The sequence below is a fragment of the Mesocricetus auratus genome, unplaced genomic scaffold (genome assembly GCF_017639785.1).
Source record: "Mesocricetus auratus isolate SY011 unplaced genomic scaffold, BCM_Maur_2.0 Super-Scaffold_100018, whole genome shotgun sequence".
NCBI classification, from domain to species: Eukaryota; Metazoa; Chordata; class Mammalia; order Rodentia; family Cricetidae; genus Mesocricetus; species Mesocricetus auratus.
In genome coordinates, this window is record NW_024429199.1 from 18,837,951 (window position 1) to 18,864,892 (window position 26,942).

General features: G+C 36.8%; 1 protein-coding gene across 1 annotated transcript in view; it reads right to left on the reverse strand.

The window, feature by feature from the left end:
• Nucleotides 1-26,942, reverse strand: part of Themis (thymocyte selection associated) — a 192,473-nt gene that overhangs the window by 93,019 nt on the left and 72,512 nt on the right. The window contains exons 3-4 of the mRNA XM_040728284.1: nt 21,586-22,044; nt 6,372-7,423 (exon numbers count right to left, since the gene is read on the reverse strand). Of these exons, the coding sequence (XP_040584218.1) occupies nt 6,372-7,423; nt 21,586-22,044 (1,511 nt within the window). The remainder of the gene's footprint in view (nt 1-6,371; nt 7,424-21,585; nt 22,045-26,942) is intronic.

Consider the following 26,942-nt stretch of genomic DNA (forward strand, 5'->3'; position numbering starts at 1 on the left):
AGCACTGAGGATGGAATCCTGTCAATTACAACTGGAGTGTTTGTAACACTCCTCTCCATGTAGCCCAGGAGCCCAGATTTCTTTAATAAGACTCCACTGTCACAGCTAAGATCAGAAGTGACAGTTTAGTAGCAGCAGTTGGGCAAGCTTTCTTTCTGCACTGTACAGGGCCATGGCTCTCCCGCATTTTGCAGCTCCAGGTCCCACTCTGGTGCAGAATTCCTACTTTGCTTTCTGTACAGAACTTTGCTATCACTGCCTCCCTTGCTTCTGCCTTAATGTTTCCTGTGGGTGTTCTTATCCACAGAAGTCTAGAAATTCCAGGAACAAGTGGACACAGGGGCATTAAATGGCCAAACAGAGTTCACGAAATGCAAGATTTCTGGCCCCAGCTGCAGTCTCTGAAGATGTGGAATATCTCATCTTTCAACCAAAGGTTTGTTTTTCTTTCTGGTTATAGGCCCTTTCATCAGAATTTAGAAGTTACATTTCTCCTTTGTGGTACTCAAAAGCTATAGCCATTTATATCTATGACAGGCAAAACCCCATCGAGTCTATGTTCTTCCAAGCTATCTGAAACTAGTTCTGACACAGAAATCCTACCTGTGAGCAAGACTCTACCTACACATTTTCTCTTTAGGACACAAGTGGAGGCATGGTTTTGTTTATTAAGCCATTCTATAACCTGTATCTGTCTAATTAAAACTCCAACTGCAGAGAATTTAATGATTTTTCCACATTATGTCATCAGTATAAAAGAATTGTACAGATTTCCTAGAACTCTCCACCTATGTTTAGTTTCTGTACATTATTACCAATATATTAATATATTAACATTCTTTCTATCATGTGATAAAAACCCATGTAAAACTGTATTGACCTTGATACATTTGACTTCGATATCCAGTGTCCTCTCACATGCTCTTTCTACTGCTATTTCTTTTGTTCTTGCTGAGGTGTTGCCAACACGAGAGAATAATTGGTAATCCACAGAAATGAATTCTTTCATTACACCTAGCTCTTGTAAACTGTCCCCATATATTCTTAACTTCCAAACATCTTAGATGAACTCATAGTGTTCCTAACAGACAAGTCACAGACAGATTTGACTAATGCTTAATTCATTTTAGATTCTTACTTTTAACCTACCTGTACATCTGCCCTGTTATTTAGCAATGCGAAAAATGATCTAGTAAATTTAATGACCCATTAGGAAAGCAAAAGTAAACCCATATAATGAAACATCTAGTACTTTTTTCTGTGCATATAAAAAGGCATTTTAATGAGCTAAATAAGTCTGAATATTTAAACTCTGAATAACCCTCACAAATTATTCTCCAAATTTAAAGCAATATCCTATGTAAAACCCCAAGACTTAAAGGCTTGTTTTAAATGACTGCTGCCTAATGTTAAACATTAAAAAAAATCTTAAAACCAATTATTACAAAAGTATACATGAGAGAAAAGCATTAATACAGTTATCCCATGGAATACAAAAGACATGGAGGAGTGACATTGGGGTAATAAGAAACCATTGGCTTTGTACATTACACAGAAACTTACAGATCTGCTGTGCTATGTTCCATCAACGATCCTCTGACCAAATCCCAGTCTTCATGGTGGGTGAAAATTTTTGACCATGAGGAGGCCAGTATGACTGAACATGGGCAAATGGTAATGTCAGTGATGTTTTTAAGAGATTCCAGAGAAAATAATAGTGCTTTGTTTTTCAGTCACATGAGAAATGTGGAACTAATTGAAACAAGAAATTGTGAATTCTTCTCAATGATCTGGCGAGGAGCCTACGAACACCACTCTTGACTCACAATCCCTGTTTTTAGCGCTAATCTTTTTTTTTTTTTTGTCATATGCAGTCTGTGATAACACTATTGCGTCAAATAGGCCCGTCCTTCAACTCGACCCAAGTTGGCGATATTAGAAGAACTGAGTCTGCACTCCTTGACACAGAACAGTTACCTGCTTTCTGTTTTGTTTTGGTTTTGGGGAGGGGTTTCCTTGTATAATCTAGCCTGGCCTAGGTCTCCCAACCCTCCTGTTTCTACCTCCCAAGTGCTACGATGACAGGTGTGTGTCATCTATCCAGGTTTTCAACAGCTCTTTAAATGTATTCCATAACTAATATCACCTAGTGTCAAGTCTTTCAGGTTTAAGCCATCACTCAGTTTTTGTTCCTCAAATAAAAATAGTTCCAGACCACATAATATCTTGACAACTCTCGAAGCCATTGTTGTTAATAGTGGGACTCAGGTTTCAACACCATACACTCAAGTGGGATCTGGACAGAGAATAGCAAATTACTGTGTAGATCAAGAAATCAGCATATATTAATTTAGTCATTTCAGTACATAAGATATAATATTGTTATGTATTTTTCTCTTAATAAAACACCTAAGTCATTTTATGCCTTTAGATAAAAGATAGTTTAAAAAATTTTAATCTACTTTTATCTATGAATGTTTTCTTAGTTTTGTACTTTTAAATCTTTTATTTGGGGAAGGCAGTAGATATCTGTTATTTTATATCACCTAACTTTTTTTCCTCTTGTTTTTGAGGTGTCCATATCTGATATTCTTATTCATTGCTTTGGTTTGTTTAGATGTTTTTTGTCGCTTTCAAAACTCATGTTAGTAACTTCACACCAATGCAATAGTAGTAGCAGGAGATTGGATGGATTGAAAGAGCTTTGGCTGTGAGATCAGACCATGCAAAAGTATACATAATAACTTTATTTTTAAAAGTCTTGAGGGATGAGTTTCCTTCTTTTCAGAATTTCTGGTATATGAGAAAGTGGTGCTCCACCTTTCTGGGGTAAGCAGCAACAAGACTCCATCTTGGACCTGGAGAACAAACTCACCAGCAACTTGATGATGCACTTCCCATCCTCCAGAATTCTAAGAACAATATACTTTTGTTCTTTGTAAGGTGTCTACTCTATGGGTTTACAAGTAAAACATTCATCAATTTGGCCTGTAGTTGAGGCAACCAGTGAGTTGGTTGAGTCAGGACAGAGGTACGTAGTATAATCTAAGTCTTTTCTCTTTTTGAATTCAGTCTAGATAATGAGACAGCATTCTTTTCTAGTATTGAAGCTGAGATGCATGATGTAGGGACTCTTAGAAGTCTTGTGATACCTGCAAACAAAACTAGCTCGAAATAGTAAACCAAATATAGAAAGAAAAGTAAACATTGTTCTAGCTCTTCTCAATATCTAAGATCCCTGGTTCTAAATTCTAGCTGTGACCTCAGGTTGTCCATGGGCACATGATCCAATAAAACTCACTTTTAAAGGCAGAAAGAAAAAGGGGAAAGCCAAAAAGGGGGTGTTCTGGTTTGCTTCTCTGTTACTGTGATAAACACTGATCAAAAGCAATTGACAGGTGTTATTTGGTACAGGCTATAGGCCATAATCAAGAGAAACCAAGGCAAAAGCTCAAGACTGGAGTTCAAGGCAGGAATTGTGAGACAAGAACGATATCAGAGACCATGGAGCAATGCTGTTTACAGACTTAGTTCCCCTTCTCTTGTTGAGCTACCTTTCTTATATAGCACTGGATCACCTGCCTAGAAATGCCACTACCCACAGTAGGTCAAATTCTCCTATATCAATTAGCAGTTAAGAAAATGCCCCACAGACATGCCCATAGACCAATCAGATAGCGGCATTCCATCAACTGAGGATATCAACATGACAACCTAAGCTAACTATGACAGGGTGGGAAAGAGAGAGGAAGGAAGAGGGAGGTGGAAGGAGGAAAGAAGGGGATATTTGGGGAAGAGATAGAAAGGGAAGGAAAGGAAGAGGGAGGAGGGAAAGAAAAGGCGGGTTATTAGTGTCAAAGATAGGTTATTTGTGGTATAAATCTCTTAGCTATTTAGGAGGCAGAGGCAAGAAGATCATGAGATTGAGGCTAGCCTATAGCCTGAGTTATACAGCATAACTGTCAAACACAAACATTCATTTTCCCAATGAAATATGTCCTAGCTCATTTACAGAGACTTAGCTATTTAAGGCTTTTATTAATTCCTAAACAACTTTGAATCATTTTTTCTTGCTATAATGTTACTATAAATGTATTGTTTTAAATAACAATTTTATTATCTTAGAGTTCAGAAAATTAGAGGTCCAACCCAGATCTGATTGAACTAAACTGATGTATTGCCAGTTAAGTTGTTTGTTCTAGACCACGTAGGGAAGACCCTGTTTGGAGAAGCATCATCACTTCATGCCTGACTCCCTCTCTCTTTGAAAACAGGAACACTGTCTCTTTGGACATTCTTCTTTAACTACATCTCTGTAATGGTGTCTTCCACTGGAGATATTCCTTGTGAGGATTTCAGTGATTAAGTTAAACCTATGTGAATACTTGGATAATCTTACCACGAGGTCCTGGATTTTAATTATATGTAAAAAGTCCTTTTGCCATTCCATGTTATATCCTAGTAGGTTCTGGGAAGTTAGGTGTGCACATTTTTGAATGGGTGTTATTTTTCCCGCCATTAAAAAAAGAGGAAAACATCTATTTCTCACTTTGAAGCAGACAAGAATAAGGATAGCTTAGTCACTTGGAACTCCACTTGGCTTGAGGTGTGTACACATCTGTCAGAGACATCAGGCATTTGGCAGCCTGAGACCTTTAATCCACACATATTACACACTCACAAACACACACACACATCTATGAACAATGCACCTAGTAATCTGTTAGCAAATTTCTATTCAGTTTCTTAATATATAATTAAAGTCAGATGCATGCTGGGAAGGGATGTGCACAGTAAGCAAAGTTCATGTAAGCTTGTCAATAAAAATGGACAAACATCCAAACTATGTCCCTAGTAACCACAGGCATGCTTCACAGATGTTCCCATGGTCAATAAGGCGGAGGCATTCTATCAATTGTCCTTCTTCCCAGGTATGACAAGTTGACAATCAATAAATAAAAGCCTCAAACAATAATGGGGCCCTTGAATGTCTTCACTCACGTGGTCCACCATTACTTCTAATATTGTAATTTTTTATCTGTTCTGTGGCTTTGCTTTGAATGTTCTTTCCTTGCTACTCTTGCAAATATGTGTGAGGTTATTGTTTCATGCCAAGAGCCTGGGAACAGTAGGCCTACACCCTGACCACCAGTGATAGTCTCATTCAACTCATCGAGAAAGCACATTTTTGTACAAGAATCAAAGAAAACCCCTCTTCACTTTAGCTAATTAATGTTATTTGAGAACTGTTTTGCTTTGTCAATTTTTAAAAATTATTTTTCTAGAAAGGAAATTTTTGCTAGTTTTATCTTTTTTTTTTCTTTCTAGGAAATGAGTTTAGTGATCCTTCAGGTTTCCTTTAGCATACAATCAGAACAGTCTTAGAAATAACAACTGCAGGGGCATCCACATCCATAGATGAGTCTTGGTGCCCAGTGCTACTACCATTTCTGAATGTGAGGGTAAACAGGAATTATCTCTTTTCTAATTGTTTTGTTTTCCTTGTGCATCTAGTCCAGCATCTGCTGGGACAGAACACACTCCTTCCATACACCATAGAACCACACACACACACACACACACACACACACACACACACACAAACACACGTATACATCCTGGGCGAGGGCAAGCTCAGTTCCAGTAGCCAGCAGGCAGTATTTAAGAATCAATGGCATCAAGTGGAAATGATGCTGAACTACCACCTAACATCTGGCGAGGTTGTGGATTTGGTAATTCCATAGAGATCCTATGGTGCCTGTAGGTTTATTAATTTTATTTTGCAGTAGAACTGTTAAAGATTACACAGTTCTAAGAGGCATTATGTGGGCAGATGCTCAAATTCTCACACACACTGTTCTGCCAGGATATTTTTACATCTTTCTGCACATAAAACAAAATGAAGACATGTGTTAGAGATGCATGTTACCAGTAACCTCCTACTCCCACAGGCTCCCTGAGAAGATGGGAGTTTATTGTCTGCTCATTTTCTGGGTGAAGTATTAAGAGAATTCTACCTAAGAAAAATGAACCACATTTCCAAAGTAAATGGGAACTTCTTCTGAGGTATCTTATTAAACATGTTCAATTGTCAAAGCCCATTGAAATGGCAATTTGTGTAGTCACAGCCAAATGCCATCATGTCTACTTCTAACTCAGTGCAGATTTCACACCACATCTACTGGTGAAGCATCCAAGTACAAAATGCTGCAACAGCTTTCTCCTCTGTTGATGTTCATTCATACAGCACGCATCAAGCAGGCGTGTTTCAAATCGATGCGGAAGAAAGGAAAGCAAGCCAAAGGCAAACTCCGAAGCAACTCGAAACTTACTGTCTTGCGAAGAGGAAATTTGTGAAATCATAGTCTTACCTTGGGAGATTTGGGCAGATACCTTGTTCTTTCTTCTGCTAAACTGAGCAAGGTTAACTTCGTTTCCCCTGCTGAGGGATGTTTGGGAGGGCGAGGTGGGGGATGTGAAAGAGAACTTTCATACCTCCTCATCATGTAATATTGTTCTTCTGTTATCTCTTCTACCAGAGTCCTGACTTGAATTGTCCCTGGATCTACAGACAGATTACTACTACTAACTAGCTGAACAGTCATATTCAATCGGCCCATAGGAATTTCCCAACATTCCCCGGGATTGGCAAAGTCACTAACAAGTAGGTAGGAGTCTGTGATATTCTCCTCTAACTGCAGTCCTGGGGTAGCTGCCAAAATGTCATCTTTAATGAAGAGGTCTCTCACGGATACCTTCACATTGAAGGGCCAGCGGAACTGTGTACAGAGCTCTGAAATCTGGTACTGTTTCTTATCATGAATCACCTCGACAAAACCTCCTTCCATGTACAGAGGGAGCCGGACTGCCTCGTAGGACTTATTGATGATTTTTTCACAGGCCAGAACATTCACTTTTCTTGTTCCCTCAAAGATCACCTCTGTTGTCTCTGAATGATGCACTAGAAACTGGTCCCCAACAGACACAGAGGACAGCTCCTTGTGAAGCGTGTGGAAGGCTTTGGTGGCCACCACGTGCAGAGTTTCCTTCTCAGTCTTAGATATCTGCAGGTCATAGACTGTTAGGAACTCACGGGGTCTCCTTTTGAACTTGCCTTTGTAGCTACTAGGGATCAAGAAGTGTCTTTTGGGGAAATTGCTTCGAATTTCTGAAGCTAGGATTCTTGAAGCCTGACACCTTTTGTGGATCACAATGGTTTTCCCAGGCTGTAAAATACTTCGGGGCAGTTGGACCCCTTGAGATACTTCGATGACTTCTGCTACTATAGGAAACTCTTTGCTGGTCATTTCAAAAAGATCTTCTGTGGACAGCAACTGAAGAAACCAGTTAGCATCATAAGAGTCGGTAATATCTTTGACTTCAACATCTAAACTGGGGAGAATCCGGACTATGTCCTTTTGAACTGAAAATGAAAAAAGAAAAGACAACTGACATTTTGTTCAAAATTCTTTCTATGAGATGGTCTCATGATACCACAAATAAATTTCACTGAGGAGGGAAAAAAGAACTCAAATGATTTTGATATAATTTTCCTTATGTGAGACTATTCAGTTTTGAATTTTTATGATAAAAGGTCATACATAAGCCAACATGATTAGTTTAAGAAACAGACACTCTCCAATCCCTTACACTCCTACAAACCTTACCAAAATCACATCTTCCTTACTTTTACAAATGGTAATCTCTCTCTCCTGACTCAAATGCTATGCATTCTTGAAATCATGCATATATTTTATGACATGTATCATACATACACATGAAGATAAATATAAATAGATAGTTGTGAGAGTTTTATCATCATTATTTGATTTTAAGTCATGATTTTGAGATTCATGGATTATATGTAAAATTATTATAGAAACCAGTTTGGTAATTCATATAAAGCTCATTTGTAAGGCCCCAAACATAACCTTTATAAAAATCTTATGGTATAGGGCAAAACAATATGATAAAACCCACCACTTCCACAACAACAAAACCCCACAAAAGTAATATGATTTAAGCAAGGAATAAAAGACAGACATTTTTAAAATTAGCATTTTCTACTAGTGCTATATTTTACCTGAACAGAAATGCATCGTAGGTGGGTCACAGTCAAAGAATACATGTGGTAAAATGGTGGGCATATACAACTATGTCACTGAGAACAAGTGAGTTGGTATTCTAAGAACTCTTTGAGATGTGGGAGTCACTTAAAACATTGTGTTCATAGTATTTAATTGTTCCCCATGCAGTAATTTCAAAATGCTATTACAAATATTCTTGAATTAAAAATAATTTTAAAACAGAATATATCTTGACATCTTTCTAAACACAAATTTTATAAGTATTTTCATAAATTCATATTGTTTCCCCTATCACTAGTTACTGTAAGTCAGTGTCATTGTTTGTTTGTTGTTTTTTGTGGGTGGGAAGTAGGTTAGGTGGGATTGGGTTGAGCTGTGTGTTGTGGGACTTCTTATTGATGTTTGTTTTTGTTTGTTTGTTAGAGACAGGGCCTAACTATGTAGCCAAGACTCATGACCTGGAACTCACTGTATATCCCAATCAGGCCTCAGTATGCAGCAATTTTCTTGTCTCTTCCACCCAAGTGCTGAGATTACAGGCATGTGACACCACATCAGACACTTCACTCATGTTCTTGAAAATTAAAGACATGAAACTTAGAAATATTTTTCCTATACAATATTACATGTTATTTTGAAATATCATTAATCATTTTATTCAGCATGTGAAAAGGCAACCTATATTATGTATGCCATATCACATACATACTTTATAATGGTATTTATAATGACACAGCATGAAAAAATACTGTTTTATTTAGAAGAAAAATAAAGTCGAATCAGTGGTGACCTCTACAAGGAAGTGCTGTAAAATTTATAGGCTCATTTAAAATAAGAAATAAAAAAGAGAAGAGCTCTAAGAAAAAAGGAACCCCAAGTTCTCTCATTTTTCAGTTCATCTATAAAGTTTATTCCCCAACTTAAGAATGTGTGTCACGGGACTTCTTAAACCCAGGAAGTTTTAGAAACTAAAGTCTTGTTAATAGGATAAAAATGGCCAGTTTTCAGAATTTTAGAACAAGTTATAGATGGTCATCCTAATTTTATACTGTTCTTTAAATATTGGAACAACTAGAGATTGGTATACTAGATGTCATTTGGGATTTTGAGGGGTTTCTGATTCAGAACATCATCAGAACATCAGGGCTATAATGCAAGCCAGGCCCTTACCTATGTTGCTTCATAGTGGGTGCAGTGGGCAAAGAGTAGCTTTCTTACTTTTGTAGATTTCGATGGCCCCTGAGGTAATCTGAGGCCAAGCTGCTTAACCCCTATTCAAATTTTTCTGTGTCCAATCACTGGCCTACCTTCCGTACTTCTACTTCCTTTTTAAATGCTCTTTAGTACATCATGATTTTCATACATCACATTTTGATCATGTTCAGCCACCCATCTATTCCCATATTCATCCCCTATTCCAGTACCCAATTTTGTGTCCTCATATAATTCCTTTAAAACCCATCAAGTCAAATTAGGAAGTGCCTGTATATACTAGGGTATATGGCCACCCAGTAGAGTACATTAGAGCTATAAGAAGCCAAAACTCTTAAAGAAAACTGAATTTCTCTTTTCCAGCAGCTATCAATTACAATAGCTCCTCAGCCAGGAATGAGACTCCATGCTCATTTTTCAACTCTGTTTTGTGATTTGGGCTGGCTTGAGTTTGCACGGGCCATATGCATACTATCAAGAGTTCATATGTCAGCTGCCCTACTGTGTGCAGAAAGCACGTTTCCTTGTAGCCACCCACTGCCTCTGGATCTTACAGTCTTTCTGCACCCTCTTCAGCTTTGGGAGGGAGGGGTGTCCTTATTTAGGGCTGAGTACTCCGCAGTCACTTTTCCTCTACTCTATGGCCAGTTACTTGTCTCTGTGTTAGGCTCCATCTACTGAAAAATGAAGTTTCTCTGATGAGAGTTGCAAGAAGCCCTAACCTGTAAGTACATTTAAAAGCTGCTTTGATTTGGTCCTTCCATTTCTAACTCTTATGTAGTGATGCCAGTCTGTATCATTTTACATAATATACCAACAGTATTTGACAAAGCAGGTTTGATTCCTTTTCCTTTGATCTATTTCCCTCTTTTTTTGCATGATTCTTCTCATTTTTTCTTGTTTCTTTTCTTTCCACACCACCCACTGCTCACATACGCATGCCTTTCCAAGTGTTGTGGCTGTCATTCTCTATCTACACCTTTCACCAAAAGTTCTCTATCTATAACCTTCACATTGCAGCTCATACCTTTAAATGGCATCTATCTGCTACAGTTCTAGCCAAAAAATGCTCCTCAATTCCATGTATCTATTTAAGACCTCTATTTGTATGTGCCTCACAATGAACATCCTTGAGATAAAATCTACCTTTCCCCACAAAGCAAACATTATCCAATGCTTTCTCCAGCTTCTTTATCTTTCTTCATCCTATCAATCCCAGAAACACCTTAAAATTTCCTCTTTTTCTACTACCTGAGGACCACCATCCCTGAGACAATTCTTTTCTGTGACACATTATTTCTTACCTGGTTTGTTGCATGTCTTGCCAATGAGTCTCCATAATGCCAGATCACAAAAGAGCAGCTAGATATTCCTTTTGAGTGCTGAATCAGTTATATCTGTCATCTGTCCATAGAATCATGGTATTTAAGTAAAGCCAAGTCCTTACCTGGTCCTTGGTATTACTTCGGTCTCATCTGCTACATTGCCCTCACTCTAACTCATTGACATCTCTGAGCTCTTGTCGAACCTTTTTCTTTGCACACCCTGTCTCATATGCCTGTAGTTCCTCTGGCTAGTTATGTTCATGGCAGAGCCTCTTTCCTCTTAAAGTCTGCTCATGCTTTGCCTCCTCAACATGACCTACTCTGAATGTCCTGCTTAAAATGTTAACGCTTGCCTGCCCTGTGTCCTTCTCAGTTTCTGCGCTTTCCATGCCTTCCTTTATTTTCAACCATTTCACAGAACTTACATTTTCGTTGTGACCATGTTTTATTATTTATTACCTCAAAGTAGAGCGTATTCCCCAAGATCAGAAGTAATTCACTGTCTGGCCCATCGATATATCCCAGTCTAGAATGATTTCTCCATCACAGGAGATAAAGAATCAAATGAGAGAAAAGCAAATTGCCATCCCAGTGTCCTTTGAGTGAACACTAAAAGTGGTGATTAAGTTAAGCATACTTCCATTTAAAACTTTCATTGGGTAAAAAATAGTTTTACTGTCAAAACATGTAGACTTCATTCAAGACAAATTCCTTAAAGTTGCAATTTCTCTCAGTCAATGGTCTACTCTATGAAATGAGTATTTGTCAAATTTCTATAAAATAATAGAGTAATAGAGATGGAAGATAAGAGTCTAAAACTATTGGTAAAGTGAACTCTCTTATGCCCAAAACTTTATTTTTCAGAAAACAAAAACACGAACACTGAACAAAAATTGTTTTGTATGTGGCCAAACACACAAGTCATAGGGAAATAGGGCACCCCAAACTAAAGCATGGAAGATAAGGAGTCCCTGCAAACAGAACCTCTGCTGGAGCCCAGACGCTGGTAAGAATGTTAACGGGGTGGTGATTCGTTGCTGGATTTTAAATGTGAGCTGGAGACTCACCCTGATGGGCTGTGCTTTGTAGGACCCCTACTCTTCCCCGAGCCTTCTTTTCAGAAAACACACCAGGCTCTCTAGTTGAAGACTAGAGAAAAACCCCCTTGTGCGTCTTGCAAGGTGAAGAAAATAAAGGTGCTGCCAGAGCCTCTCATCACCTTAAAAGGACTAGCCTAGGGACAGTTACTTTATCAGAGCCTAAGCAGCATGTGGGGTTTTACCAAGGCCTGACCAATTGGAAGAAAGGGCTTACCAAACCCAAGTTAACTTTACTTTAAGTTAGACATGGGAAAAGGGAAATACCCAACACCCTCTTCATTTTCACACAGAGGAGGGGGAATACCCAACTCCAGCTCAGGATAGACATGCTGTCACTTCTGTAAGGGGGCAGGGCTGAGAAACACTTATGAAAGTCATATCCCAAATACATAGGCTCACTGAATAACTAAACCTTAATTATAAGATAATACAGTACCTTACCTGCCAAAATTTTTGCATATTCCTATACAATAACAAGATTCTGAATGAAAGAATGGCATCTAAGTTCCCAGCAATGAAGGTGCTCCTAGTGAAATCCAAGCAGGACTGAACGAAGACAGGACAGGAAATTTCAGCCTCTGACACAGCTACAGCATGCACAATAAAAACACCGTGGCCCTAGCCTTACAAACATAGAAACATCACAGGAGTCACTAGTTAACTTTGTTTCTTTCACTTTAAACATCTTGTCTGGCTTCCCATGGTGAATATTATAAGGTGTGTTATATAAGACAAAAGGCAATCTGATGAAGCAAAGCACATGTCAAAACCAAATTCAAATAGAATGCTTGCCTGTGATCCTCACACTTGCAAGACGAAGCAAGAGAATCAGGAATTCATGGTTACCTTCAGGCCAGACTGGGCTACATGAGACCCTAATTATAGACAAACTAGTCAGGAAACAAAATAAATTAAAATATAGAAGATGTTTTGGAAATATCCAAGTAAGTATTTAATGAGTGATCAGTATACAAAGAGAGGCTTGAAGAAAGAAATGGGTAACACAAGAGAGAGGTGGAAACTCTAGGGAGAAAAGTAACCAGAACAGAAACAAAGAATGTCTTCATGGACCACACAGTAGACTAGATACCCAAGGAAAGAATTGAGAAGTTGGAAGATAAGCCAGTAAAATGTCCTGAAGTGAAGCCAAAAGGATTGAAAAGAATGAAACTGAATAGCTAAGAATTGTGGGAGGGTTACAAAAGCCACACATATCATGGGAACATAGGAAGAAGAGAAAGAGAGAATAGAGGAAATGTTAGAAGTGACAGGAGAATGCCTTCCAAAATTCATGAAATGGACAACACTAAAGACAATACACACCAAAATCTCTGCCTAGAATATCATATTCAAGTAACATGAAAACAAGGTATTGTGAATTCTTTGTGCTGAATTGAAACCATCCCTTTTTAGCAGGAGGCTTACCAAGGTTAAGCAAATAAACAAAACCTGGTATCCTGTGTTTTAAAAGTGGAGTAGATGTAACTACTGCTATATGAGTACTGTCACAGCAAAGAATCGCCCCCAGATCTCTCCTGTACTTTATTTTTCTCAGACAGAAAACAGTGTCATGTGCTTTTATTTACAATATCCATAGTAGCAGAAGTAAAATTGCATTTAAAATTAATTTATAAATCATTTTGATTACCTGATTACATTTTGTAAGACACATTTCTGGTTGTTTAACTGTATTTATGTGTGGGTGTGTGTATGTTTGTGTGTGTGTGTGTGTGTGTGTACTTGCAAGTGCATGTGTGTCTATGTGTGTGTGCATGTGTTATGAGTTCTTTTAGAAAGCTTTTGTTATTTTACAATTGGAAAAATGCAATCTTCTCTCCTGATAAAAAAAGGATATAGAGAGAGTGTAAGCTGAGTTAGAAAATGTCACTTGCTGAAGCACTGTCTTTGACTTCAAAATGACAGACAGATAAGACGGCAGTAACTCAGCATGAGAGGCATTCCTGGAGGTATTTGTTGCAAATTTTCTAGTTTGAAACTAGACTGAAGCAGAAACAATATGTACTTGACAAACATAGTTTAGACTTCCCAAATTTTCCTTCTGGGTAAATATGAATTATTCTGGCCGGGTGTGTTATCAGGTTATCCAAAGGGAGTTGTTATGAAAAACAATTTGATTCCATTTTCTCTAACAAACCAAGACTGACTTCCTTCTGTGTGCCTGAGTAATTTCACTCCTCACCTCTCTCCCCCTCCTCTCTCCCCTCACCTCTCGTCCCTCTCCTCTCTACCCTTTCCCCTTCCTCTTCTCCCTTCTCCCCTCTCCCCTCTCTCTCTCCCCCAGTTATATAGAAGGTTCCACACTTTTGCATGGCTAACCAGAGAGGCATTCCTATCTCAGTCTGAATTTTGAGGACCCCACTAAAACATATCTTTCAAGAGAAAACAAACAATTGCATTTAATCTTGGTTGGTGTTGAGTAATGCATGTTTCCTTGGATACATACTTTCACTTGTAGAATGCTGATCATTTGCTTGGATGGTTTTACTGAGAACATGAAGGCAGGGGAGTTCTACATAAAGCAAGTTCTCCTAAGTCACAGCCATGGTTTCTCCCCACTTATATTTTGCCTATATTGTTATTTAATAGGAAAGGGTGATTACTTTCTAGTTGAGAAGTTTCACTTTGTAAGCCTGACTTCTTTGCCAACTGCCTTTTAAGGCTACATGCTTGGTTTTTCACACAAGCACTTTTATAAATTCCATCTCCACGTATCAACCCATGAATTGTTTTGTTTCATTCTTGGAATGGATATTACTCTTTATTCCACCACAGTTACCAGACTGACTCGTGATTTCTGAGTTCTACATTGTTGCACTCTTAATTAAAATTTGCTTTCTAGTCGAACCACTTTAACCTAAATTTTCTTGCTAATAATTTTGTCATTTAAAAAATTATTCAAATTTATTTCAAGTAAACAAAGGTAATTATTTGGAGTTTTTCTAGATAGTCTCCTCTAACTTTTGGTGTTCCATTTTATTTATTTAATTTTCAAGGCTTCTAAATTTTAATTTATTTGTTTGTTGTTTGTTTATATTGGGGTTTTTCAAGACAGGGTCTCACTATGTAACTTTGGCTATCCTGGAACTTACTATGTACATCAGCCTGGCCTCAAACTCACACAAATCTGTTTGCTTGTCTATGCCTCCCAAGAACTCACATTAAAAATGGACACCCACATGGCAGCTCATAACTGTGACTCCTCATGCAGGCAGAACACCAATGCACCTAGGAAAAAAACTGGGTACCACTATGCCCAGCTAACACGCATATTTTTTAAGCATTAAAAATATTTTATAGAATTGTTCTAAATCTTGAGTTTTGAAGAAAATATTCCAACTCTGATTGAAAAATCAAATCATTTAAAAATGAAGATAGGTATTCTTGCTATATGTTTATTTACAACGCTATTTTACATTTCATGCTTTGTTTTTTTAATCATATCTAAGGAAAATATGTTATTAATGTGCTTTATACTAGATGATATATTTCAGTATATTTTCTATTAGGCTTAGGTTCTTTTGTTTGTTTATTTTTAATACAGGACCTCCCACACATTGATTATTTTTACATGTGAACAGGATTAGACTAGAGTTGCTGCTTAATTAACCACTAATCTAAGTTTGGCTGTGAAGATGCCGTGTCTATGTAACTAACACCTGAACTCACTTGAAGGTCTCAGATCAAAGTTTTTCTAGAAAACAGAAATTCTGCCTCAAGGTTACAGCATTAACTCATGCCTGAGTTTCCACCCCGCTAGCCTGCCTTACAGGCTTAGAGGAACTTATCAGTTTCACGTTTGCAAAAGTCAATTCTTTTAAATAAACAAATAATACTACATATACTAGCCAATTATACATGTGTATATGTTTGTATATATATGTATATCTGAAGAATGCTAACAGAAAAAATCTTAGTATTTGGTAGTATAAAAACACATATATACATAAAGAAGATATTTACCTTCTTGTGCTTGCCTTTTGATAGTTCTGTTATCAGTAATGAAATAAGTGAAATGGAGGCTAACTAGTCTATGCACAGGTGTTTGATATCACACCATCATACAATGTTCATGAATGCATCAAGAAAAGCACCACTAACCAAAATAACACTTCAGTAAGAATATACACAATAACAACTTCAGTGCCATGAAGCTGGCATTCTTTTTAATTATGACAAACCAAATCTACTGAGTCAGAAAAAATGTTGCTGTTACCTAAATAGAATCTAATGTTATTTAAATATTTGTTCACAACAATATTTTATTGTTTTAGTCACTCACTCTTGTACTTGGCTCACCAAATACTTATGTACCTTTATTCTGTCTGAAGTTACTCTATCTAAGACTAATTAAGTAAGCAGAGAGGTTTATGGATAAAATGTATCTGTCCAATCCTCTTGTCCCTCAAACTGACTACAAGGATAAAAGAGTAAACAGAAAGAAAAACAAACAAAAACTCAAAGAGTTGGAATCAATACGTTTGACATCTGCAAAGTGAAATAAAGGAAGAGAGAAATCACATGTAAGAAAGTGTAATTTCCCTAGAATAAAATGCTATACTGCAGGCAGATCTCTGAGAGTTCGAGGCCAGCCTGGTCTACAGAACGAGTTCAGGACAGGCTCCAAAGCAATACAGAGAAACCCTGTCTCGAAAAACAAAACAAAAACAAAAAACCTATACTGCATTCATATTTTAAATGATATACAAGACAATTCTTAGAAATTAAAAACATGAGAGATGAAATCTAAAATTCATCATTATGGTGGAACTTTTTGCAGGAAATTTCCATGAAAGTGAACCAAATCACGGAGGAAAAACAGAGAAGTCTTAGTTTCGGGTTGAGGATTTAATATGCAATTGGAAGTGAAAGAAAGACAGAATACAAAATGTTACGGAGAAGATATTGTCAAAAAAGTTTTTTCAGAAACAAAACTCCTAAATTTCCAGATCCAAAAATTGTCATCGCTATGAAAGAACAATTTTTTCACCACAGGCCACAGTAGAGATCCCAGGATGCCACAGTCTCTCAAAGGCAATCACAAGAGGAAGATGAAGGAGCAGAGATTTCTGGAAATTGTTGTCCAGCTAGAATTTTATAGTGGTTAAACTGTCTGTCATGTGTGTAGGCATGGAGGATAAGAGTTTTCAGGCCTACAGTTTCTTTACTTATCTTATGATGCATGTGGGGAATGGACTTCATCAGAACAGGAAGAAAAGGAAAAAAGGGAATTTCCTTATTTGATTAGAGAATCAACTATTCAACACAAATACAAGGCAGAAGAAGGCATTGTAAGGATGGTCTGAAATGGAAGCCCCTACATAATATGTCTGTCAGCAGATTAGGCTGCAGTATAACAATTTGGGACTCTAGAAGAAATGCCCTCAAGGGAAAATCATACCACATAGAGATCTACTGATAGCCTCACTCTGGGAAATTGCATTGGCTGGGTTTCTTTTTCTTTTGTCTTCCTTTACATAGATATCTTGGGGATTTAGGAAAGGACTGAAAAAGTCCATGCCAAAACAGCAAGGTCGAGCCGGGCAGTGGTGGCGCACGCCTTTAATCCCAGCACTCGGGAGGCAGAGGCAGGCGGATCTCTGTGAGTTCGAGGCCGGGCTGGACCGATAGCCTCCAAAACAATACAGAGAAACCCTGTCTCGTAAAAACCAAAACAAACAAACAAACAAAAAACAAAAACAAAAAAAAAACAAAAAAAAACCAACAACAACAAGGTCATCATGACAGAAAAAAAAGAGTTATACTCATCACAAAATACTTGGGTCAGCACTATATTAACAGAAATATTGATGGTGAGACGTGACACCATGCACTGAGAGATTGGAAATGGGAAATAATACACCCCCTGGCCATATGAAAAAGTTAGCTATTACTATCTGAAATAGTCCATGACTTAAAAACCACTAATGTTCCTATCATTTGGAAATGGGAAGGTGAATATTAGAAAGTAGGAGAGAAAATTACTAAAAAAAAGTTACCACAGAGAAGAATGTAGGGGAAGTTTGAGAACAGTTAAAGCCATAAGGTTTGCGTGTAATTTTGCCATATCTGTCTTGGATAATACTCAGTTTTTTGATTCTCAAGAAAGTTAAAAGTATTTTTAAAGTTAAATGACAGAAAGAAGGGAAATAGCATGGTAAAGAATAAGGCTTTAGGTAACTAAGAATTTTTCGCCTGTTCACTTATCATCTAAATACAATATCAAAAACTACCTTTCTGAGTCTCCTTTCTATGTACTTAGTGATTTCACCCATCTGCTAATGACATGAGTAGGTGTTTATCTATAACTTTGTGAAGACTGGGCCTCCAAACTTTGGGCAGCATTAAGCTCTCCTCTAAAAGACAAAGGTATCTGCATGATGCTGAATATTTCTTTCTAGTTAGGAATGAATGAATTATTAATCAGTGCATCAAAAAATGATATTAAGGAAGTCAATGTTGAAGACTTCCATTTTTTTATAAAACAGACTTAAATAAAGGACTCAGTTTTTCATTAGTAAATACTTCTATGTGCCCAATCACATGAATTTCATATTTAAAAAAAAACAGAAAAACTTTGTGGTATATTGAATGTAACTGGCCCCCATAAATCCATAGGGAGTGGCACTATTAAGAGGTGTGACTTTTTTGGAGTAGTAATGGCCTTGTTGGAGGAAGTGTGTTTCTGTGGGAGTGGGCTTTGAGGTTTCATACATGCTCAAGCCATTCCCAGTGTCCCAGACCACTTCCTATTAACTATGGGTTCTCAGATCCTTCTTCATCACCATGTCTGCCAGAATGCTGCCTTGCCTCCTGCCATGATGACAATGAACTAAACTTCTGAACTGTAAGCCAGTCACTCCAATTAAATGTTTTCCTTTATAAGGGTTGCAATGATCATGTTATCCCTTCACAGTAATAGAAACCTTCACACAGATATATGTATTGAAATGATTTATATGAGACCAATAGTTTTGGATAGTTACTCATCCTGAGAACATAATAACACTTTGATCAATCTTTGAGTGTGTCTAATAGCCAGAAAGATATTAAGCCTAAAAGGGAATTTTGACCAGAAACCAAGAATATGTTTTTCCCTTTAACACAGTGGTTATCAACCTTCCTAATGCTATGACCCTTTAATATAGTTCTTCATGTTGTGGTGACCAACACCCAATCATAAATTATTTTCATTGCTACTTCATAACTATAATTTTGCTGATATTATGAATTGTAATGTAAAATTTGTGTTTTCTGATGGTCTTAGGCAACCCCTGTGAAAGGAATGTTTGACACCCAATGGGGTTAAGACCCACATGTTGAGAAACTGTGTCATTTCTGCTGTTTTTCCTTTGTCTGGGATATAAATAGTCATATTAACAACATATTAAAAGCAAGCTATAAGAGTAAAATATTTGTATGCCCTCTTTAGTTGCTTGCTATGTTTTTTTTTAGGAAATCAATATTTCATAGCTCTTTGGTGTCCATGATTTTCCATCTTCCTCTAAGGTTACTATACAACATTATATCTTCCTCAGACCAGTTCTTTTCCTGTCACTTTGTGGGGGAAAATGGACTTAAGCCTAAGGTGTTTAGACTGATACCCAAGCATGGCAAAAGCAACTGTGCAATGTCTCTTGGGTTCAAGGAAGTATCTGAACTCGTTCAAAAAAGTCATGCAAAAGAAAGCCACAATGGTGTGAAAGCATCATTTCCTTGTCATATTTAGGGGAAAACACCTATAAAATCAGAAGGTTTTTTGTTTGTCTAATGGGGCATTTGATTCCCATCCTTGGTTTTCATGAAATATTCTTCTGTCTGTATACATGAAAGCAAGTCTCATACACAAATATCCTGAGTTACCAATATAGTTAAGAAGTAACATTGTAATTTTCCTGAAAATGTGACCCATCATAAGGAATATGAAATTTTTATTCTAATGTATAATAGAAACAGGGCTAAAACAGGATGTTCAAAGGATGTTTTTTGGTTAACAGAAAACTCTATTTAAATCTACCTGAACAGTTCTTTTGACAAATCCTGCTCTTCTGCTGTTCATATTTAATAAGTGCATATCATTCCACCATTAGATGAAATCAAGGGCTGAGAATAAGGTTGATCAGTTGACCGAGTACCTGTCCAATAGCCTTCTAGATCCTGCTGATAGCACATCTTGTATATTAAGTGCATCTGAGTTTCCTATCTTTCTCATTTCAATGTCCATTGAACAGAACTCTAATCCAGCTGGATTTCCCAATGGAATTACTATACTTCTATGTTCTGCCTCCCCAAGGTTAACAATATTTCTTGATTAGGATAAATCTTGTTTATCTCTTTGAATAGACTTCATGACCTTCTATGGATGGTTACACACATACATACATACACACACACCTGCCATTTGCATTTTTATGTTTATCTCTGTCCACTCATCTGTGCTAAATTTTCATTCACTTGCTTACCCACTTTCCCACAGGTTGCCTTTGCAGTGGGTTTTTAAATTTGTCCTTGCATCATTTTGACTACCTTTCATCCATCTACCAGCACTAGATTCATAATCCAAATTCCTTACAAGTTCTAACCTCTACATGTTTGTTCTCATTTGTAAGCATGTGATAGGTAAGAGATGATAATTTTTGAAATTTTGCTGATTTGAAAACAAGAACAGTAAGAAAAACTCAACTATCCATCTCAGTTGTGTGCTTTGAGACAGCTAACAGAACACTACTGTGAGTTCTAAACTACACAAATGATTCTTATACCTTTAGTTAAAAAATGAATTGACCAAACTTTAATTAACTTTTAGCATGCTAGAATTTAACACACAACTCTAAAACCTGTCAAAAGACTCACATAATTTCTTTTTGTAAGTTTGTAAGAATAATAATGGCAGAGAAAAGTCAATTTTGAGACATTTAAGGAGGTATCTTTTGACAAAGCTTAATGATCTTAAGTTCTTTAGTTTTACTTTATTTCAATTTCAAAAACAACTCTATGAGAGCAAACACAACTTGCTCAAAGCTCCCATTTTGAAAGTTATTGAGTCTTGAACCTCACCTATGTTAAGCAGTTGTCCTCAGCTGTATTCTGTGCCCTTTTTATTTTTTATTTTGAGACCAAATCTTGCTAAGTTGACCAGGATGGCCTTGAACTCTCTGTGTTGCCCAGGCAGGCCTGAACTTGCCACCTTCCTTCCTCAGCCTCTAGAGAAGCTAGGATTATTGGGCATGCTATCAGACTTGACTAGAACTTGGTTCAGAATTCTATAATCCACTAATTGCCCCATTTACAGGCAATAAGCTTTAAATCTTGAGGTATCAATATCTTTGGAATAACAATGACTTACACAGATACTTTTAAAATATAAAAAAAGGAGTGAAGATTGTGTATTTAAATACACTAGTGTAAAAATAATTCACCACATTGTCTTCCTTAAGTCAGAGATTTTTGTTAAAAGAAATTGTGACCAGTCATAAGAGGCTGGAATTATTTAAAAAGTCACAGAAAAAAGAAAGCTGCTTTTGGATGCTTATTCTAAAAATTAACTATTAATAACAGGTAATAAAAAGAACTAGTGTTTTAGTCTACCTGCAGCTGATAGTTACAGAATTTTGTGATTGGATAGCATTATGCAGTTTATAATATATCTGCATTCTCACTACTTAATTTGCTCCTTAAGACACATCTATCTTTGGTTTTCTTAGGTACAGATGCAGAATCTGAGAGACTTAATGAATGACAGGCACAGAGTCCCATTCTTTAGTTTCTAAATCCATTGTGGGCTTCTACACAAAGCCCGGTGATGCTCACCCACCTGGGATACCATTCTCAGTGTATACTTACATTTCAGCACACCTTGGATTTCATAAACAGGCTTGAGAATCAAAGTACCATAAAAGCCTTCAGGGAATGGATTGGGTGAGTCCCACTTATTAGAGAAATTCGTAAGTTTCACAGTCCGGGTTCTGTTCTTAGGGATCTTCCATTCAACAATTTCTTTTAGGGTATAAATATGTTCATCTTCACACTCATAGAATTCTCCTTCTTGTGACAGTGGCAAAGTAAATGAGTGACTCTGATGATCCCTTACCACACCGCAGTTCACCAGCATTTCTCCATGGAGCTCTTCGACTGAGTTGAACCTTATTGGCTCACCCTGCTTTATGGTGAGATTCTCTAGTTTTATATCCTTCAGGTGATAAAAGCAAGGATGTCCTAGTCTACTAGATCCAATCTGAATGGTTCTTGTGATTTCTTCCATTGTAAGGTACGGAGTTTTGTCAGCCACGACCTTAAATAGACCTAAGAACAGAATTGTGTGATTAGAGTTATTAAAATGAAAGTTCTCATAAGAAAACCACAATGATAAAGCCATAAAGCAAGCATAGTATAAATGTTAATATTAGGTGCTTATTTCGTGTGTGTGTGTGTGTGTGTGTGTGAGAGAGAGAGAGAGAAGAGAGAGAGAGAGAGAGAGAGAGAGAGAGAGAGAGAGAGAGAGAGAGAGAGAGAGAGAGAGAGAGTATGTTGATGTGTATGTTTGTGGATGCCAAAGGGTCACCTCTGTACCATCTTTAGGAACACTGTCCTTTCAGGCAAGGTTCTTTTTTAACCTTAAGCTCACTAAATAGGCTCTCCAGTGAGGACCAGGGTCAAACTCCACTACCTTAAACTGAGATGATAGGCTCGGTGCCCAGGTTTCTCACCTAGAATCTGGGGGTAGAATGCAGGTCCTTGAGCTTCCTATGCAAGTATTTTACTGACTGAGCTATATCCTCAGACCAAGATGCCTATTTGAATCTCAAGCTCTTCTATGAAAAATTTCAGCATGTACTTTTTAGATTATTAAATAATCTGAACAGGAACAGAAATAGAAACAACAAGGGAAATTTCTTGAAATACCAAATACTGTGTCCTCAGATAGGATACCTAAGTCGTACGCTGTCTTAACTACCAGTGTGATTTTAAGAAAGGCATTTAATTTCTCAACATTTTTCTAAGTTTTAAAAAGGGAAGATTTGATTAGTTTTTCCATGAATTTATTCTCTTTTACACACACCAAATTAAAAAGTGAAATACATTTCCCAGAAGGAAACAGACCCAGTCAGATTTTGATTGAAAAGTTGTACAGTTGGAACTAGAGGATAATGTACTAAATGTAGTTGGACAATATGCTTTAAAATACATTTCATGTTGTGTATATTTTACTATGATGAAAAATAATTGCATCTTCTAATTAATGTAGTAGAAGTTCTGAGCTACTTTTGAAGCACCGTGAATCTCCAAAGGGAAATTTATCATGTAGAATTCCAATTTTTCTTTCCTTATAGAATTCTTGGAGGAAAACACACGTCAATAAATAATAATATAATGTATCCCAGTATATCAGCACTCCTCACAAGGCATCCTGGAATTATGTCAGCTTAGATTGTTTACTGAACTGATTTTTGTGCACGGATATGCATATGAGTTGTGAGTGTGAATGTATGTTTTTATTATGTGCCCACTTGTATTTGAGGGTGTACATGTATATGTGCCCTTGTGTGGGCAAAGGCAAGAATTGACAGAGGGTGATGTCTTCAACACCTTCCTCTTCATTTATTGATACAGGTTCTCTCACATGAACCCAGAGCTCACTGGCCATTTAGTCTAACGAGTCAGATTGCCGCAGACATTGCTTGTTTTTGCCTCCCAAGTACTGGGATGGCAGACAGCTACTACACCTGCCCTGATTTTTTACTTGCTCTGAACTTTGGACCTCATGCTTGTATAGCAAGTACTTTTTCCACTGAACTTCCCAACCATCTCTCAGAACCAAATATTTTAAATGTATTATCCTTTCTTTGTATTACTTCTCTATTTAAAAAAATAAAATATAATTACGTCATTTTCCCTTTCTTTTCTCCTTCCAAACCTTTGCATGTTCATCTTCCACTATTCTTCCACTCAAAATCATGGCCTCCTTTTCTTTAGTTGTTACTGGTGTGTGCTGCGTGCGTGCATCTGTGTGTAATTATGAATCTCTTTAGTGTTAATAGGATATATATAATTTCAGGGCTGACCTGTTGGCACTGGATAACCAATTAAAAGGCTCGCCCTGGCAAGGACTATTTCTCCCACTTTGAACATCCCTTAGTCGTCTATAGTTCCCTATCTAGAGGTATGGACTCTTGGTATTACCCCCTTCTGTGTTAGCAATGTCTATCGATACTGTGCTTCTTCAGGTCTTACTTAGACAGCCATATTGCTGAGGTATCATTGGTGAAGGTACCCTGTCCTTTCTAGGAGACACAATTTCACAGCACTTTTGCTGGTCCTCTGACTGTTACAATCTTTCCACTCCATCTTCTGTGATGTCCCTGTGGTAATTGTGTTGTAGATCAGTTTCTCTACCTTTTCTACTGAAATATCTGTATCTTCACTGTCATAATAACTTACATCTTACTAATTTCACACACTGATTTTTTCTCAATATCACTACCTTGAATTTTTATTATATGATGCATAACTTTTACAGTTACATGTTAAGGAATTTCTTTCCTTACACTATTTTTTCTATTTGTAGGCATTGCAGTTTGTATTATATTCAGAAATGTATGTTAAATAGATTTCAGTATGTGCTATAAAATAAAGACAAAATTGCTTGTTTTTTATATAAAATAGCTTAATGAGTATATTATATACCAGCATGCTCTAAGATTATAACGTATTTGTAAAGTTTAAATTATATTAGCATGGAAGAATAGCTTGGTGACTTAATCAATATATTCTAATTAAATTTATCTATATAACAAGTTAATCAAGTTGTGGTATCTTTTACATGTATTTATAATTATTTTTCTAATTCTTTTGAGACATTTTCTTTAAGTCTATGTTTGATCACATACAGTGAAAAGGAATTCAGGTTATATTTAGATACAAATTCTTGAAAACATGCCAACACCTTGTATATAGTAAACAAGCAAACTACTACTCAACTAAAACTCAGTTCCCCAGAACTTAAAACCTTTATATGTTGAAAAGTGTTCATCTGTCACATGGTACATATGAAGACTACTAGTAAAAGAAGCATTTTCTTTGGAGGAATTTTTTGTTGTTTGTTTGCTTTGTTTTAGGAAGTCTTTTTTTTTTTTTTTTTTTTTTGGCTTTTTGAGACAAGGTTTCTCTGTATTATTTTTGGAGACTGTCTTGGAACTTGCTCTGTAGACCAGACTGGCCTCAACTCACAGAGATCCACTTACCTCTGCCTCCCGAGTGCTGGGAGTAAAGGTATGCACCACCAACGCCTGACTTCACTGTTCTCATGGCTCTAAAAAAAATCCCTAGTCAGAGCTGTGACTCCAAATTCTGCCACTAGCCACCAAACCAATCTGCCTCCCTGATACACATATGACTTACAAGGACACCATTCACAAGCACAATGAATGTGTTTATTCTGAGTCACAAGGCATGCTAGCTGCTCTCCCAGGTGGCATTTCTTCACACAGACCAATCAGTCTCCCCCAAACCTTGGGAGCCGGGGATCATTCATTGTTAGTTCTCTGTGCACAACTTATTCTCATCAGATAGTATTTTTTTAACTTTTTATCTTCTCTGTAATCAGTTTTCACAGAAATAGAGATTACATTTGAAAGTTATGTTTCCTCAAAATATATCAGAGAATGATTTTGAATCCACCATAGAAAATTATTTAGAAGATTACTGAGTCTTTTTACTCTAGTCTAACCTTCAAGCTTCTTTCCTAGTTCCAACCAAATCTATATCCTCCATCTCTAGCAAATAATTTTGAAATAAAATGTAGCTACTTTTTCTCATCATCTTCTCATATCAGCAATATTAGAGTTTTTTAACTTATTAGCAGATCACCATGGGCAGCAATTTGCATGCATGATACAATTTCATTTTCAAAATAGCAACATAAAATAGTTCACATTAATAAAACATGAACATTTCACAAATAAAGATGTGAACTTTTGAATAAATTTTCTCTTATCATGAACTCATAGAAATATAGTAGATTTTTGGTTTTTAAAAGTACAAAGGCTTAATCACAGTTATGCATTTCAATTTTGCATCTTTATTACAAAGCAGCAGCTGTCTAAGGTTTCATAAGTTGACACGTGTTTTTTCCAGGTGGATATGTATCTTGCCTTTTGGGATAGAAAGACAATAGAACAAAATCCATTGATTTTTAGGACATTGTCTTGCACTAACTCCTGGTATCAGGTGGTACTCAGCCTCTACTATAGTGATGTGTAGACAGAGGACTAGGGACTCAACCAATCAGGTTAAGTGACAGCCCTGACTAATCGAGTTCATCTATATTCAGTGTGCTGTGAGTCTCTAGCCATATTGAAGCAGATTTTTAAAATATATTATTATAGATTTCAAATACAGTGATCCTCATGAAATAGGCAAATACGTTTACACATGTGCTATAAGAACCCATGTACTGAAAATAATACCATCACAAACACATAGGAATAAAGCCAAGCAGGACAGAGTTGGCATTTCTACTCCCATCTAAGTTTTCCTCAGTCACATGATAAGGTATAATAATACTCCAGCCTAATGAAACAGGAAAGTAGGCTGAACCTTCCTTAATACTTCAAAGTTAACAACATAAATATATATCCACTGTTATTATAAGGAAACTTTTACCTCTGAGATACAAGTAAAATATGATATATACAAACAGAAGCAGATAAACTTTATCTAAAAGTATATATGAGATGTAGTTTAAATTTTTTTAAAGGAATGATACATGTGAAGGAGCTAGTTTCACAATAGATTTTCCAGTTGTAGCGTGTGTCTTGTCTTACTATCAGTAAAAGAGGCTTCTTCAGATAATCTCTAAAAATGGTTTGATTTGCAATCTAATTAATTCCTAAACATCCTGGTTCTTCAGTATTTGTCTATAAAATATTTCACTTCACATGTTTCTTGATGCTTTTCTATCATTTTTCTGCATCCCAAGACATTTTTCAGTAGATCTATGTATCTCTATGAAAAGTTTCATAAAGACTCCCCAAACCCAGTGTTTTAGTACCATATGTATCTATATTCAACCTCAGGTTGCAGTTGTGTACATGGAATGCTCTCTAAAACAGAAAATTTAAAGTCCTTGAAGAATTGCCAGAGTAGACAGGAATAATTCCATGAGAAACTTCTCTAGATTTCCTAGTTGAATACTAGATAAT